This window comes from Musa acuminata, chromosome BXJ2-7 (assembly GCF_036884655.1).
Source record: "Musa acuminata AAA Group cultivar baxijiao chromosome BXJ2-7, Cavendish_Baxijiao_AAA, whole genome shotgun sequence".
Classification (NCBI taxonomy): Eukaryota; Viridiplantae; Streptophyta; class Magnoliopsida; order Zingiberales; family Musaceae; genus Musa; species Musa acuminata.
This window is the reverse complement of record NC_088344.1, coordinates 23,351,163-23,366,061: the sequence shown is the minus strand read 5'-3', so window position 1 is coordinate 23,366,061 and position 14,899 is coordinate 23,351,163. Positions and strand designations below refer to the sequence as shown.

At 41.4% G+C, this 14,899-nt stretch overlaps 2 protein-coding genes across 4 annotated transcripts; both read left to right on the top strand.

Moving 5' to 3' along the window:
* Positions 1-336: 336 nt before the first annotated feature.
* Positions 337-3,865, top strand: LOC103981153 (uncharacterized). Its single transcript, XM_009397776.3, has 6 exons — positions 337-473; positions 578-618; positions 1,442-1,605; positions 2,492-2,591; positions 2,686-2,858; positions 3,130-3,865. The coding sequence occupies exons 1-6, from the start codon at positions 433-435 to the stop codon at positions 3,628-3,630; spliced, it is 1,020 nt and encodes a 339-aa protein (XP_009396051.2). The 5' UTR covers positions 337-432; the 3' UTR covers positions 3,631-3,865.
* A 5,935-nt stretch (positions 3,866-9,800) lies between these two features.
* LOC103981168 (serine/threonine-protein kinase D6PKL1) lies at positions 9,801-14,385 on the top strand. Of its 3 annotated transcripts, none has more exons than XM_065117628.1 (4): positions 9,801-10,116; positions 10,215-10,393; positions 11,036-12,130; positions 13,297-14,385. In XM_065117628.1, the coding sequence occupies exons 3-4, from the start codon at positions 11,148-11,150 to the stop codon at positions 14,147-14,149; spliced, it is 1,836 nt and encodes a 611-aa protein (XP_064973700.1). In that variant the 5' UTR covers positions 9,801-10,116; positions 10,215-10,393; positions 11,036-11,147; the 3' UTR covers positions 14,150-14,385. The 3 variants fall into 3 exon arrangements, with proteins under 3 accessions (XP_064973700.1, XP_018685523.2, XP_018685537.2); XM_018829978.2 differs by having other exon boundaries at positions 10,211-10,393; XM_018829992.2 differs by lacking the exon at positions 10,215-10,393.
* Positions 14,386-14,899: the final 514 nt, after the last annotated feature.

Genomic DNA, 14,899 nt, shown 5'->3' with positions numbered 1-14,899 from the left:
TATATATAGATAATAAAATAATAAATACTATATTACGGATGTCCAATTTATTTATTTGAGAAAGTTCATGATTTTTTTTTTTTTTTTTTTGCTCTTCCTCTCCTCGTTTTAAGAATAATGACCATATGTTCAAAACAACAAAAAATAATGAGCAATGTGCTCAGCCATTCGGATCCCAACCCGAATCGTACTCAAAAGTCCGAAACCGCGATCGTTCGCCAGCCGTTCGTTCTGGAATCTGCGGTTCCGATCGACATCTTGTTCCGAGCTCGGACGACCATCCAGATGCGGCTGCGTGTCACGTGATTCCCACGCCCACGAGCCCAACGTCTCCACGAACCCTACCTAGCTCGGATTCCTGCCCTCCTCTTGTTTTCCTCACTGACCTCCTCAGCGAAATCCTAACCTTGAGATCTTTTTGGGGCCGTCGCCATGGCCTCCAGAATGCTGGATCACGATGGTGCGAGTCCCGCGTAAGTTTCCTCTTCTATTATTCGCGTTCTCCCCTTCTTTTTCTAGTTGTTGACGTCCTGCTCTTTTCTGGATGCTTTCTTGATGATATTCTCTTGTTCGGCAGAAAGATCTTTATTGGAGGGCTTCCGAAGGATACGACACTTGGTGAGTTTCTATTTTGTTCTTCACCTGTCAAAACCTTATCGATCATTCTCGCAAAGCTGTTCTTTTCGATACCGCTAGCTCTTTATTTATTCCCTTGCTCCCTTTTTTCTATCATTATTCTGACCTTTAGAGTCGTTCGCTAGAGATATAGCTTCTTCATATTGTTAAAGCTCAAGATTTTACTGTTGGAGTTATCATACACCGCTTTACTGTTATCTCATTGCCAGTCTACTTCAAGATACGCATGCGATAAAACTCCTGGGATTCTATATTTTTGTCTAGCTACATGTAGATGGAGAAAATTTTGCAACTGTCAAACCTATGTTTTTGGTTGAATCGTCTTTGTTCTACAAGTTGCGCACCTTATGTTTTCAATATATATGTACTTCTTTGATTGAATATCTGATCTCTTGCTGATTCTTGTGTTACAATTGTAGTACATCAACTGTCGGTAATTCACCAGGCAGTTTATTCGCTGTTCCATGAGAATCACATCGAACTCCACCAGCAGTTTCACCTTATTCATCATGCATGCTTGATTTGTTGTTTATATTTATTCAAACTATAACCACAGCTGTGTATTTCACAATTGATAGCCGTCCAAACTTTTCCATTTTGTTTTTGTGACGCCATGACCCATACAGAATTATTCAAATCTTTTCTGAGATATTGATGTTAACGTATATAGTCTTTTGTCCCTCTTGTTTGTGGAGTATGTGGAAGACTTTGTTTGTCAAATGTCATGACTTTAAGATATTTATGAACATTTGCTAATTAATTTCTGTTAATGTATCTTCATCTTGATCCTGTGCTGATATAACAGAAACATTTGTTAAACACTTTGAGAAGTATGGAGAGATAGTAGATTCAGTGATAATGAAAGATCGAAACACAAACAAGCCAAGAGGGTTTGGATTCATCACCTACAAAGACGCTGCAGTTGTTGACCAAGTCATCGAGGACACACATGTTTTTAATGGAAAAACGGTATGTGCCTTTATGGTGATTTTAGTGCATTAGATATCTAAAAAACTCAATTTTGGGGGCTTGTTTGTTTTCTTCTGTATTTATATTCAGTGTCTAACTGCTTTTTGGGTGACATTTGTCCTTGTGACATGCATATGGTCTATATGTTGGACTTACATTTGTTGTCTTATCCTTTGTGCATATATGTATCTATCCTATTATAATATGTTATTTAAATATATCATCTTATTCTTTTGTTTGGAATTCCCATCTTTTCTTTATCCTTGCAAAACAACATGGAGTCTGCAAAAATGATGTGAAATGTTTATAAGGATGACAATGGTTGAGGTAGTTAAATTTTACTCAAAACTGTACCTATCATGCCCACTCAAATATCTTAATTCTGCCCCACCTTGCCAAAGAAGGATTTTAGAAACCATCTCTGAACTCACAAAAACACAGAAGGTATCCGTTTCTTTTTGCCCCAGCCCGATTGAATAGCCTATGGAAATATATGCATTACGGTTTGTATATGCTTTAGTTAAACTTGCAAGATTTTAGGAAAAAATAATTATGTTACATTGCCAGACCTAGGGTAGGGTGGGGTGGGAACACGAGTGGCACACTCACTGAAGGGTAGGTGGTTTTTTTCCCACCCAAAATTCTGATTCTTCTTAAAATATTATGCCCTTGACCGTCACCCACTTTGTTGCCAAAGTTGTAACCTGGCTGGTTTGGGCCGATCAACTGTGGGTTGGATTTGCCATCCCTAATTGTTGTTGGCAGTAGTACTTGTCCTCTAGGTATGTAAACCTTTTGATGGTTTATGATCAATTTGTGTTTGCTTTTCTTTTCACCTTCTCATGCCAATAGGGCAAAACTAATTTCTCATGAGCTGAATCTGCAGGTGGAAATTAAAAGAACTATTCCAAAAGGTGTCGCTCCTTTGAAGGATTTTAAGACAAGAAAGATATTTGTTGGTGGAATACCAATAACGCTTACTGAAGGTGATGCCTCTTTGTTCTGTTGTATCTATCATAGCCATTCAACCATACATGCTGGCAGCAACAGGGCTTGATCTTTTGGTTGAAACTCAAACAGATGAATTCAAGAACTTCTTTTCTGAGTTTGGAAGGGTGGAAGATCATGAAATTATGCGTGACCATACAACCAACAGATCTTGTGGATTTGGTTTTATAGTCTTTGAGAAAGAAAAAGATGTAGATGATTTATTAGCCAAAAAGGGAAATATGATCGATCTAGCTGGTACTAAGGTGAGTCTAGTGCAATGTTTCGTAGGAGGACTAAAGCTGCGTTAGCATCGGCATGCCGTTTTTTGTTTTGCATGCATGTTCATTATTTGTTTTAGGACCATTTTATTGGATGAGGATTTGGTAGAGGCTTAAGCTGATTAGGTTGTGAGGTTTTGGATCACTTTTGCTTGGCTTTTTTAGTTAGGGGTATTGCATGTGTGTATATTCTTCTGTATTGTCTCTTTAATATGTATTATGCGGGGCTTGGGTTGATGTTGTTCATTCATTGTAGGTGGAAATCAAGAAGGCTGAACCAAAGAAATCTGCGAATACACCACTTTCTGCCTTTGGTGGTGAATCTAGGGCTCGTCACTATGGGGATAGTTTTGGTGGATTTGGTGGCTCGTATGGTGGCTTGGGTGGTGGTTATGGCCCTTCATCTTACAGGGCACCAGGAGGTTTTGGTCCTAGACCCGGGGGTTATGGTGGTTATGGGAGTGTCTCTGGTGAATATGGTGGTTATGCTGGGGGATTAGGGGAGTACCATGCAGAATCTTCACTTGGCTATTCTAGTCGTTTTGGTTCATATGGGGGAGGGTTTGGTGGTGGTGGAGGCTTTGGTGGTGGCTACGGAGGTGGTGGTGTACGTGGGCATGGGCGTGAAACTGGGGGTTACGGTGGTTCTAGCTATGGAGGTGGTTATGATTCTTCTCCAGGTGGTTATGGACTCTATGGTAGCAGAGGAGGAGGCTATGGCGGTGGTGCTGATCGATACCACCCATATGGAAGATAGGAAGGGGTGACGCCAGGCAGCTGGTTTTCCTATCGTCAGATCAGTTAGTACTAGTTCTGGTGGGAGTGTATTTGGTGTTCCTAATTGATTAGGTGCATTTGACATTGTAACACTAATGAGAATGAGGCTTTAAGGGTTGAATTGATGTTTGGTGGTTGTGTGGGGGATCTTTATCAGGGAACCACCTGTAACACCAAAATATCTTGAATTTGAATAACCCTTTTGTTTGTTGTTCTTTTTGAGTTTTGTTGACTGTTGTCCACATTAGCTTTACTGATAATTGATAAGTATGCGCATGAATGATTGTGGTGGTGTTTTGTGTTTCCAGTTTCATCCTTGGAGACTGGCTGCAGGGAGGCTTAAGATACATCTGTGGTGCTCATTGTCACGGTGTTTTAAATTTCGTTGGGTGCTGTCAGCTAGCAGGTGATATTATATTTATTGTTGTTCGATATGATCTTTTGGTTTGTGGTGTTCATGCATTAGTTGTCTGGCGACATCCATCCGTCCGCTGCTGATCCGACGATCAGGAGGGCAACAACTGACGGAACGGCCGTTCCTGTATGTGACGCCATCTGCAGCGGGCGTTTCGGGTCATAGTGGGCCGTCTCTCCTCGCTTCTCTCATTTCCGTTTTTGCAAGCTTTTCTAGTTTCGCACAAGTCGCCTCATCCTCTGCTTCTTCGAATCGCATTCGATAACGTACGGTTTTGTTTTTGGTTTGTTTATTGAATCTCCTTCTTTCTCCTCCCGTGTAATCAATCGCATTCGATAACTTACGGTCTTTGTCGGATCTCTCTCTCTCTCTCTCTCTGTTATTTTTTGGTTCTTCTCATCGATCGCTACGCTTGGAGGGGCGAGGTAGATCGAGGAGTCCAGTGGGATCGGTCACCTGCGAGGAGCCATGAATAACAAAAGTGAGGAGATTGCGACCTCAGATCAATGGTGAGTGGGTAGTTCCGATCCATGCCATCTCTTCTCTCCTAGTTTTGCATCGACTCATTCTTATTTTCCTTCGTTGGACAAGTTTCTTCATCGTCGTCTACGGATCGACCCACTCCTGGGCTTGATAGTTCAGACGCGGTTTTGGCACCGACTTCGACTTCCTTGAATGCGATTTCGAGTTCGATCTCGGTCTTTTTCCCTCCTCTTGTACTTCATCGACCACCTCCCTCTCCTGCGATTGTTAGGAATCCTGGAGGAGTCTCCCAAGGATCTCCTATACCAAATTGCGCCTGCAACAATTTTACATCAATCAGAAAGAAAAGAAAAGAACCGAAAAGTGAAGGGGGCCGCACATTTCGCCGCTGCATCCAACCCGCGGTCTCTCCATGACTAATCATCGGTAGGCAACGAAGCGGCACCTTAGAGACATCCCTCCCAGCGACGGTGAGAAATTTCTTCTTCCTGTCTCGTGATTCATTCGCCCCTTTCATTATCTTCTCCACCCAACAACCGTCTTCCTACCATGCGTATATTCGCAAGGCATGGCACATCCTAGCGGGACGCTGAGTATTCAAATCCCCTCGCCCAACCGCCCCCCTCACGCACCATTTCCGCTGCCTAGTCTGTAGTGTATGCCTTTCACTCCATACGTGACTCATTTCGTATGGATCCTCCGCGACAACCGACATCCGTGCTGGTCCTCTGATCGTTTGCGGTCGACCAGTGCTACTCGCGAATTGAGCACTAACTAGGTGTTACTGTTGCCAGCAAGAAGAGGAACAAGGCGTTCGGACGAGTCGGCGGCGGAAGGAGATGCACCAGGCCAAAACCCAGCTTGGCTCCGCGATAGGGCAGAGAAACAGTTTGCTGGAAATAGAGTGTTGCATCCGATCCCAGGTAATTCATTATTTTTCTACATACAGTGGATAAAACATGTTTTTTTCTGAAGATTGACCGTGTTTTTTCAAGTTTCTAACAATTCCAGCTTCTTTCATCCCGTTGTTTATATAGACGTTCTATTTTAATTATGTTAAGATATTTCTCTAGTTTTTTGTTGTACGTACTTCCTGCGTTTGGTCCATGATTTCAATTGTATAGTGCAATGCTCTATGCTTCCTTTCATTACATAATTAGGAGGTGAAGCATCTCTACCCCGACAAAGAAAGAAAGGAAGCACGGTATCAAATATAGTGAACAGATGACCCCATGCTTTGTTTTTGATTCCCTATATTCTTATTCTTGAACCGCAGATACTGGAGTTTCTCCGACAGGAAATGACCAGCACACCACTGGAATAGAAGAAACAGGTATGTTTTCCTTCGAAGCCCTTTTATGATCGTTTCAAGGCACCATAGTTTAGATATTATCCACTTTCAATAGATAATAAATACTACACAGTACACGTAGGGTCCCCGGAGAAAGCAACTGTTGAAGCAGCAGATTCTGCTAAATTATCTCCCACCAGAGCTATTCATTGAGCCTACTATATTTCTTGTGGGCAACCGAATGATCAACCATTTAGCAGACGAAATTAACTGGATTTAGTTTTCTCCCTTGATTAACAGTGATACAACTCTTAGGCAGAAGATGCTGCTTCAATAACTCTATTTTACTCTTGAAGATATCTTGGGGATCCACAGTGAGCTTTTCATTTTAGAGGAGAGAACCATATCTTGTTAAAGGCTCAGGTTCCTGCTATTAGAGGTCGTCCACACAAAAAAAGAAAAAGTTCAACCGTTGAAAAATTGGTACTCTACTGTTCCTGCTTTTCAAGTTGTTGAAGATGAGGATGGATGACGAGAATGATATCTTCACTGTAGCTCAAAGTATCACTGAGCTTTCTTCTCTGAAGAAACTTGATACTTGCCTTGAAGGATTGGTCCGAGTGGATATCTAAGTTGCCACAAAGTGATGAAAGAGCCTATTCTGTGTGGTGTGGCCACTTTAGCCTCGAGGATCGTCCTAGTTAACTTGTACCTAATTGTTAGATGCTCTTATCTGTTTTGATAAGAAAGTCAAATGTTTTGGAATTTGGAGAATCAGCAAAAGCTATAATCTCGTTACAATAGGGAAACAGTCCACAATCACGCATGACATAGCCTCGTGTTCCTGGGACCTTTGCTGGTCCATCTATCTAACCATACTTGGCTGTGCTCACACTACCTTTTCTTGGACAAAATGCATTGCTGGATTATAATTGATGAGTGAGAGAGTGGGACAATGGTAGGATGGTTTGTACAAGGATATGCAATTGCAATTGGATGCATCTGATAGAATTGTTCCCAACTATCATCGTCAGACTGATATGTGTAACCAATCAGAGGAAAAGATGGTAAGGGCGATGGAATTGAGTTTGTTCGGATTAACTATGCTAGAGCTAGCCACACGTTCGTGAAATTTGTCATCTGTAATATAAGCTCTGATTGTGACATTTTATTCCTATATAAAATGGTCAGACATATCCTGTCAATGCTCTTGCATCATTTACTCAGCACATGCTTATGATGCTGACTTTGTGTTGATCCCTACTATTGACATTCCTTTGCTCTTTGGTACATATATCAGGACATATTTGCCTGTGGTATATGCTGCACATCCTAAAAGTTGTTAGCAGATGTTGCACAAGCATTATGTCGTGAATTATTCTTTTCGATACATAAAAATCATCAAAATCATAATACCTCTGCTTTATTTAGATATGACCAGAACGCATACGCTGAGTCATGAAAATTATAATTTTTAGCCAAAAAAAAGAGCTTCATGAGAAATAATCCAGGGCAAAAGAATATTATTAATTCAAAAATTTTGGGTAAAAAAGGATCAAGATTCGAGTGATGAAATGTTTTGTTGCTGTAGGCCATGTTATGTCAAGACACATCATTCCTTTGATGGAAGTTGAAAACACATATTCCAGCTATCAGCTTAAGCATATAGATGGATCAAGAAAGTTCTTTTTAGGAGGTTGTTGTTGAGTTCATATCTCCATGTAATTTCATTGAAGCTATCACCATAATGATTTTCAAGAGCGGAAATAGGTATTTCTGTTGGAGTTATCACCATGTTGATTTTCATGAGTGCAAACAGGGACCAAAATATTATATTTATAAAAGTAATGCAAAGAGTACGGTGATGAAGAATAATTATTTATACTATGCAGAGATTGATTGTAGGGCACATAAATATGGAACTTCATGCTTGGAAAATAGCTGAGATAAGTGAGAGATGCTCATGATGCATATATGACTATTAACTTTAAATTTAAAAATAAAAAGGATGGCCTTAGTTTTCATCAGTTTTGAATAACATTAAAACGTGTACCTTTTGTGTGATGGACTGCTCCTGAGCTGGAGAAGATAAAAAAATGGAAATTTGGGTGTTGGGAAGTCATGCATCAAGGAGACGTACTCTAATTTATCTGTGGGTATGTCCTGACACCCAAATCTTGAACCAAAACTGAGCCACTTCTAGGGATGCTTGTCCCACTTGAATGCGACATTTACTCAGGGATGTCCTCTTATCTGCTGCTTTCCTATGAACGATAACTATCCAGTGGAAGCAGCAATGACAAACTTCTTATCCCGTTGGTGCCCACATGTTACCATTATTCTCTGTTATCCCATGTAGAAAAACACAAGCCAACAAGAGAGAGAGAGAGAGAGAGAGAGAGAGAGGGAGGGAGGCTGTTTTGTTACCCAAAATCATTCAAAGCATCATGTTTCGTTATTAAATGTCCTCCTCCCACTCTTCTCTTGTTCTTCCTTTCATTGTTTATGGTGTTGAAGGACCATTAGTCTGGAGATGTAGCAGCACCATAAAAATTTCATCTCAATTATGCTTGAATGAGGATCAGATTTGTCGAGGTCCCACTTCATTCAATGTGCAAAGCTGTAGGAGTATATGAATGAAACGGTGCAAAGCATCATTAGTGCAACCACGAGAACATATTGGATTCTTTCCAGTCTATTCATTCGCCTCCATTTCCTTTAGTTAATATGATTTAAATTGATGCTGACTCCTATACCATTTCAGGCAGGTTTGTTCTGGTTCACAACACATTATTTACATTTCACTATCGATCAACTCCTCATTTATCTCCCGCGGCAATATGTGTACAATAATGGTCTGCCAAAGGATGTAATATGATTTTGTTGTCTGTCATACCATTAATTTTGTCTGTCATAGGATGTAATATGATTTTGTTGTCTGTCATACCATTAATATGATTTTGATGTTCTATTATTATCCATTAATTTTGTTGTCTGTCATACCTTATCATACAATCACTAGATTGATATCATATATTAGTTTCTTGTTTGACCAACCTTTCCTTAGTTATGAGATGGATTACGTAATGTACATCTATCAGAGCACCGGCTTTCCAACCTGCAGATTTGGTAGGAGAGACAAGGAGCCACAATACGAGCGAGTTGGTGGAAGGCACTATTAGATTATACCGGAGAGGAAGCACCGGCTTTTCAACCTGCTGACTCCCTTCATGCGGCTTGAGTACTTTACCAAGTTACACCTAAATTACTACGCTATTCAATTTGCATTGAGTTGAATGTGGCCCTCACACCCACCATTACACGGGTCAGCGCTTCATTGAGTTCGATCTCCGTATCGACTCCAAGTGTGCCTTCATTTGTGTTGTCTTGGGTCACTCATTCACTTGATTTCGTAATGCATCCCCCAATGCATTATCTCAAACGAGATCATGCGACGACTCCTCGTGGCTCGCTCGGTCCGTTGAGCTTTGTGGAGTTGTTGTCTTGAAGTACTCCTCCTCAACATGTACGGTATGTTGTACATGATTCTTTCTCTGAAGAACCGGGACTAATCCCTCCAAGGTATATATCTCATTGGAGTAACTTTCTTCTTCGCATCATTTCCTCTAGAAGTTTCGAAGATCACCATCCCCCTTAGACTACTCCTCCTTGCTAAACAAATTGTGTATTATTCTACCCTTGCAAATGCATTTGCTAAATCTGATATTCAAAGTGTCAAGGTTCTGAGGTTTTTTTGCAAGTGCTCTTAACATATTGGCAAAAAGCCAAGTGCTTTCGCATTAGCATCATGGTGAGTGCAGTCTCCTTTTTTATCACCGTTTTCGGGTGGCAGTGGCAGCTCGATCCAGGGGTTGAGATCATAAATATCAGAGAAGGTAGGGTTCAAATTTAATTGGAATTATGGGTTTCTCCAAACCCCCCCCCCCCCCACCCCAATAGAAAGGTGGGGATGCATAGGGGCCGCGCGACGAGATCTGTGAGCCGGACGATTTAGATGGCCAGCCCGGTTTCGACACAGGGGCATATGAGTCATTCGGAGGTGAGGAGAGGATGTTTCTGCAAATTCTCGCTTTTCATTCCCCGGTCACATCTCTCTTCTGTGGATGCTGAGGACGGAGGTGGACAGGTAGAGTTCCATCTCATCTCATCAGGCAAGAAGGACCCCTAAGACTTGTGATCTCTGCAAACTTCTACGGGAAGCACGCTCCTTTCCATCAGCCGAGAGGAACCCTAAATCTGCGATCTTTGGAAACTAGGTATTTTTGTCGGCTCCCTCTTACCTTTTCTGGCAACTGTTATTTTTGCTCTTTTGGGCGTCAACCTGGATTGGTGTTTGATATGTATTATAAGGTAGGGGACGGGAGATTTCCGGGGATCAATTTTCCGTCTGCGCTAGCAACGTCCTTTGATCGCACTCGCTGCCGCGATTCGTGCTATGAAAACCCTATATTGACTGGGGTTTGGATTCCTATCGTCTTGTGCTTAAAAAGATTGGATCTTTCTGTGGATTGTTTGTTCGGCGATCTTTTACCTGTAAGTGTCTGGCGTCGCACTTCTTGTTCCCCAGGTTTTTTTTTTAGTTTTGCCAAACGTTAGTCTGTGAGGTTATCCTCTCTCTCTCTCTCTCTCTCTCTCTCTCTCTCTCTCTCGTGATTGGTTTTTGATCTTTGTATGGATTTCTTGGTAATTGGTTCCTTTGGATTTAGTTCGATCGATAAACTTGTTCTGTTTATGAGCTGCAAGTTGTTGCTGTTTGGTGGATTTTTGTTGAATCGGTTGCTTTAGGGTGTTCCCAACATGAAACCTGTCCAAAAACATGGCTTGAGGCGTAATGCTGGCGAAGAAAGAAACTAGGTGCAATCTGGATTTTTTTTTTAATTCTGGGATCTTATACTTTCATTTGCTACACCACGATTTTATGTGATCTCGATTCTATCGAGTTATCTGGTTTATTTTGGCTTTGTTACTTGAGTAGGAATTTCTCAACCTATTACAAAGTGCTACCCATCTTTAATATGTTCATGTTGGTATCTTGCGTTGTTTTGTGCATGATCCATGACAATAACAGATCTGGTGCTTATTTGTTCTTTTTTTCTTTATATCATAAACATGCATCTTTCTTTGGCACTAATTTCATTATTGTGGTAACGTTTCTGGTTTGGAACTCCTGGGCAGAAATTTCTCTACTGCATTTACTAATGGGGAGAAGTGAAGAATTTATTCAGATCAATGAAGCACATCCACTCTGATATTTACCTAGTAGTTATAAACCCGAGTGTTCAGATTGATGGCTTCCAAGACAGTTTCCAAACCTTTCATGGAACAGCAACACAAGATACCTGATGTTCAAGTTCTAGAAAAAGCTGCTTTGCAGCCTCCTCCTTTACGGGTACCTAACACAAACAAATTGGAATCTGATACACCAAGAAAGTTGCCAAAGTCTGTGCTTCAGAGCACATCAGAGCATAAAACCGAAGAAGTGTTGGTGGACCAAATTTTGAATCACCAACCAAAGGAGTCTTATAACATTTCAACTACTAAAGTTACCGTAAAGGTTGCCAAATCTCTAGATCATGGTGTCTTGGTCGCATCCTCCAATAATCCGAAGCAATCCGGCCGACAGGCTGATTCTGTGGACGGCACAGAGACTTTGGATGCCAGCAGATCTCAAGAAAAGAAAAACTTAGAGCAGTGCAGTGAGAAAAATAGCTCATCTTCTGCCAAAATCAGTGATGGCACTTGCAGTTTGACAAAAACTAGTGGGAGTGCCAAAATAAGTGATCGGATTGATAGCGGCAAGAGTAGTATGTGCAGAGCTAGTACAAGCAGTGATGTTAGTGATGATAGCACTTGTAGCAGCATAAGCAGCAGCATTAGCAAGCCTCACAAAGCAAATGATTCAAGATGGGAAGCAATTCAAGCTATGAGGGCGAGAGATGGGGTTCTCGGTTTGAGCCATTTCCGGCTATTAAAAAAGCTGGGTTGCGGAGATATAGGCAGTGTGTATTTGTCAGAGTTGTGTGGGACTAAGTGTTATTTTGCAATGAAGGTCATGGATAAAGGATCTCTAGCTAGTCGTAAGAAGCTGCTCAGAGCCCAGACAGAAAGGGAGATATTGCAATGCCTGGATCACCCATTTCTTCCAACATTGTATACGCACTTTGAGACAGACAAATTTTCCTGCTTGGTGATGGAGTTTTGTCCTGGAGGAGATTTGCACATACTCAGACAGAGACAGCCTGGAAAATATTTCTCAGAACAAGCTACCAAGTAGGGACCTTGCTCTTAATTTCTGGTTATTCATTCTCTTTAGACACCTGTTACCTGAATTATTGAGCCTTTTTATTATAAAATTTCCACTTATCTAGTTCTTAATTGTTTAAACTACACATTTTTTCAGCCGTATAAAATGATCTTTGTATGCTTTGTTGTGACTTGGTTTTTCATTTTAATTTGTTTTGAGGTGAAAAACATGATAGCTGGTTGTCGTATGATTGGCAAAAGTTGAACTACACTTGTCTACCTTGTGAAACACACCATTACGTACCTTTTCGCTGACTCACATTATCACCAAAAAACTTCTAACTATGAGTCAGCACTATCTGAACCAATTTAAACACATCTGCTTGGATTTGTTGGATGTATACAGTAAATTTTACTATGCAGACCTTAAGCCTAATAAAGATGAGACATAACTTAAAGAAAAAGTTATGCATGTTTACTTGTATGTAGGCTTTAGGTGCTTGCACCTTTTACAGGGTTGTGCCTAAGGTGTGGCTTGGTGAAGCCCACAAGGCAGACCATCGGTAACACTGCTAAAAACATTCAACATTTTAATTGTAATGCGACCATCCACCTGAGAGACCATAAAGTAAACAAAATGGACAAACGGCACCATAATAAACTGACTGTGAATTGATGAACTGACATAGCAAAGTTGTTTGGTACTAGGAAATAACCTATCTAGAAGGTTAGTTTAGTAGAGATGGGGATGTTGAGACTCGAGTTGGATATCTACAAATACAAAACATAGAAAATAGACAGAACAATATGAAAGAATATGGTTGGCTTTTGTCAGTGATTTTTACATTGTCCTGTATCGCCCTTGCTGGGAGCATGACCGGTACATAGACCATGAAGTTTGAGGCTGACATCGTAGTTGACCTAGAGCTAAACCGACCGTGAAATCTATATTTGCCCTTTGATGTTAATATTGCTGACGTCCTTGCTTCCTCAGATATGCTTGATTTTTGTATTCTTATTTAGCTTTTGAACCATTCTACACTTTATATGCAAACTCAGATGCACATCTACTGCATCATACTTTTCCATGTAATCCAGTATAATGCAGGAACTTAAAATACTGAATGTGAGAATCCATTAAGGATGATATGCCTGTGATTTTGTCACCATCCTCTGTTTTTCTATAAATGCAGATTTTATGTAGCAGAGGTTCTCCTTGCTCTGGAATACCTGCACATGCTGGGTATCGTCTACCGTGACCTCAAGCCTGAGAATGTGCTTGTTCGAGAAGATGGCCACATCATGCTCTCTGATTTTGACCTCTCACTCCGTTGTGCTGTTAGCCCCACCCTCATCAAATCCTCCCACCTCAACTCGGACTCCAAACGTAGTAATCCTCTCTACTGTGTTCAACCTGCTTGTATCGAACCATCCTGTGTCCAGCCTTCTTGTGTGGCCCTCTCCCCTCGATTATTCTCCTTGAAGTCGAAGAAGGAGCAGAAACAGAAGGTTGAAACTGGAAAACAGGTCAGTGCACTTCCAGAGCTCATTGCGGAGCCTACCGATGCGCGGTCAATGTCATTCGTTGGTACCCATGAGTACCTGGCTCCTGAGATCATCAAGGGGGAAGGGCATGGTAGTGCTGTCGATTGGTGGACGTTTGGCATCTTCCTCTATGAACTTTTGTTTGGAAAGACACCCTTTAAGGGGTCAGGCAACCGGGCTACACTGTTTAACGTAGTTGGGCAACCACTGAGATTTCCCGAGTTTCCAGTTGTGAGCTTTGGTGCTCGAGATCTTATCAGGGGATTGCTTGTTAAAGAGCCACAACACCGGCTCGCTTACAAGCGTGGGGCTACGGAGATAAAGCAACACCCATTCTTCGAGGGTGTTAACTGGGCTTTGATAAGATGTGCAAGTCCACCCGAGATCCCAAAGCCATACGAGATTTTTCAGCCCCCGGGGGTTGTATCATCGGCAATCCAGAAGGACGCCACCGCCTCCGAGAAAAGTTCTGATAACTACCTGGAATTTGATTTTTTCTAGCGAGTTTTCAGAGACAGTGGAGTTTATCGTATTTGTGTATCGGGCCATGAGTAAGAGTTCCTGAATGCCACAAGGATCTTAGCGATTTGCTGTACATCTTCTGGTTCTCAATGTGGATGTCGTTGTCCCAAGCCAACTGTTTTGGCTTTTAAATCTGTAACCAAATGAATGTAGAGGAGGTGTCATATTTTCTGTGATGGTAATGTCAAGGCCTTGGCCATCCATTTTTCACTGAACCCTAAATGGTTATTGAATATATCATTTGTGCGAGAAATCTGACCTTAGCGGACGTTGGTGCACATCTTGGCTGACTGGGGAGAGAAGGTTCAAATACTAGGACGAGTATCATCTAAAACCCATTTGGCCGAATTTGATACAAGATTAAGTAAGGACCAACTTGCACTCGAAATGTCTTCTAGCACGGTTTTGTTCTTGCAATTTCCATGTCTTCTAGCACGGTTTTGTTCTTGCAATTTCCATGCATAATATTTGCATTGTCTCTGTTCTCTACGCACATGTTTTGTTTTTTTTGGTTGTCCTTTTTATCATCATCCATCATCTTCGTATAAATAATGAGTCGGTCTTCTTACCACACTTTTGCGTACGATAGATAGTATGGAATTGTGCCTGTTGCTTCAGTGGCAGAGCTTCTTCTGCCTCCTCTCATGTCATGTTTCTTGTTTCTCTTGCAAGAAAGAAACTAAGCGACAACTCTTGTTCATCTTAGGACTCGATCGTCGAGTCCGGCTT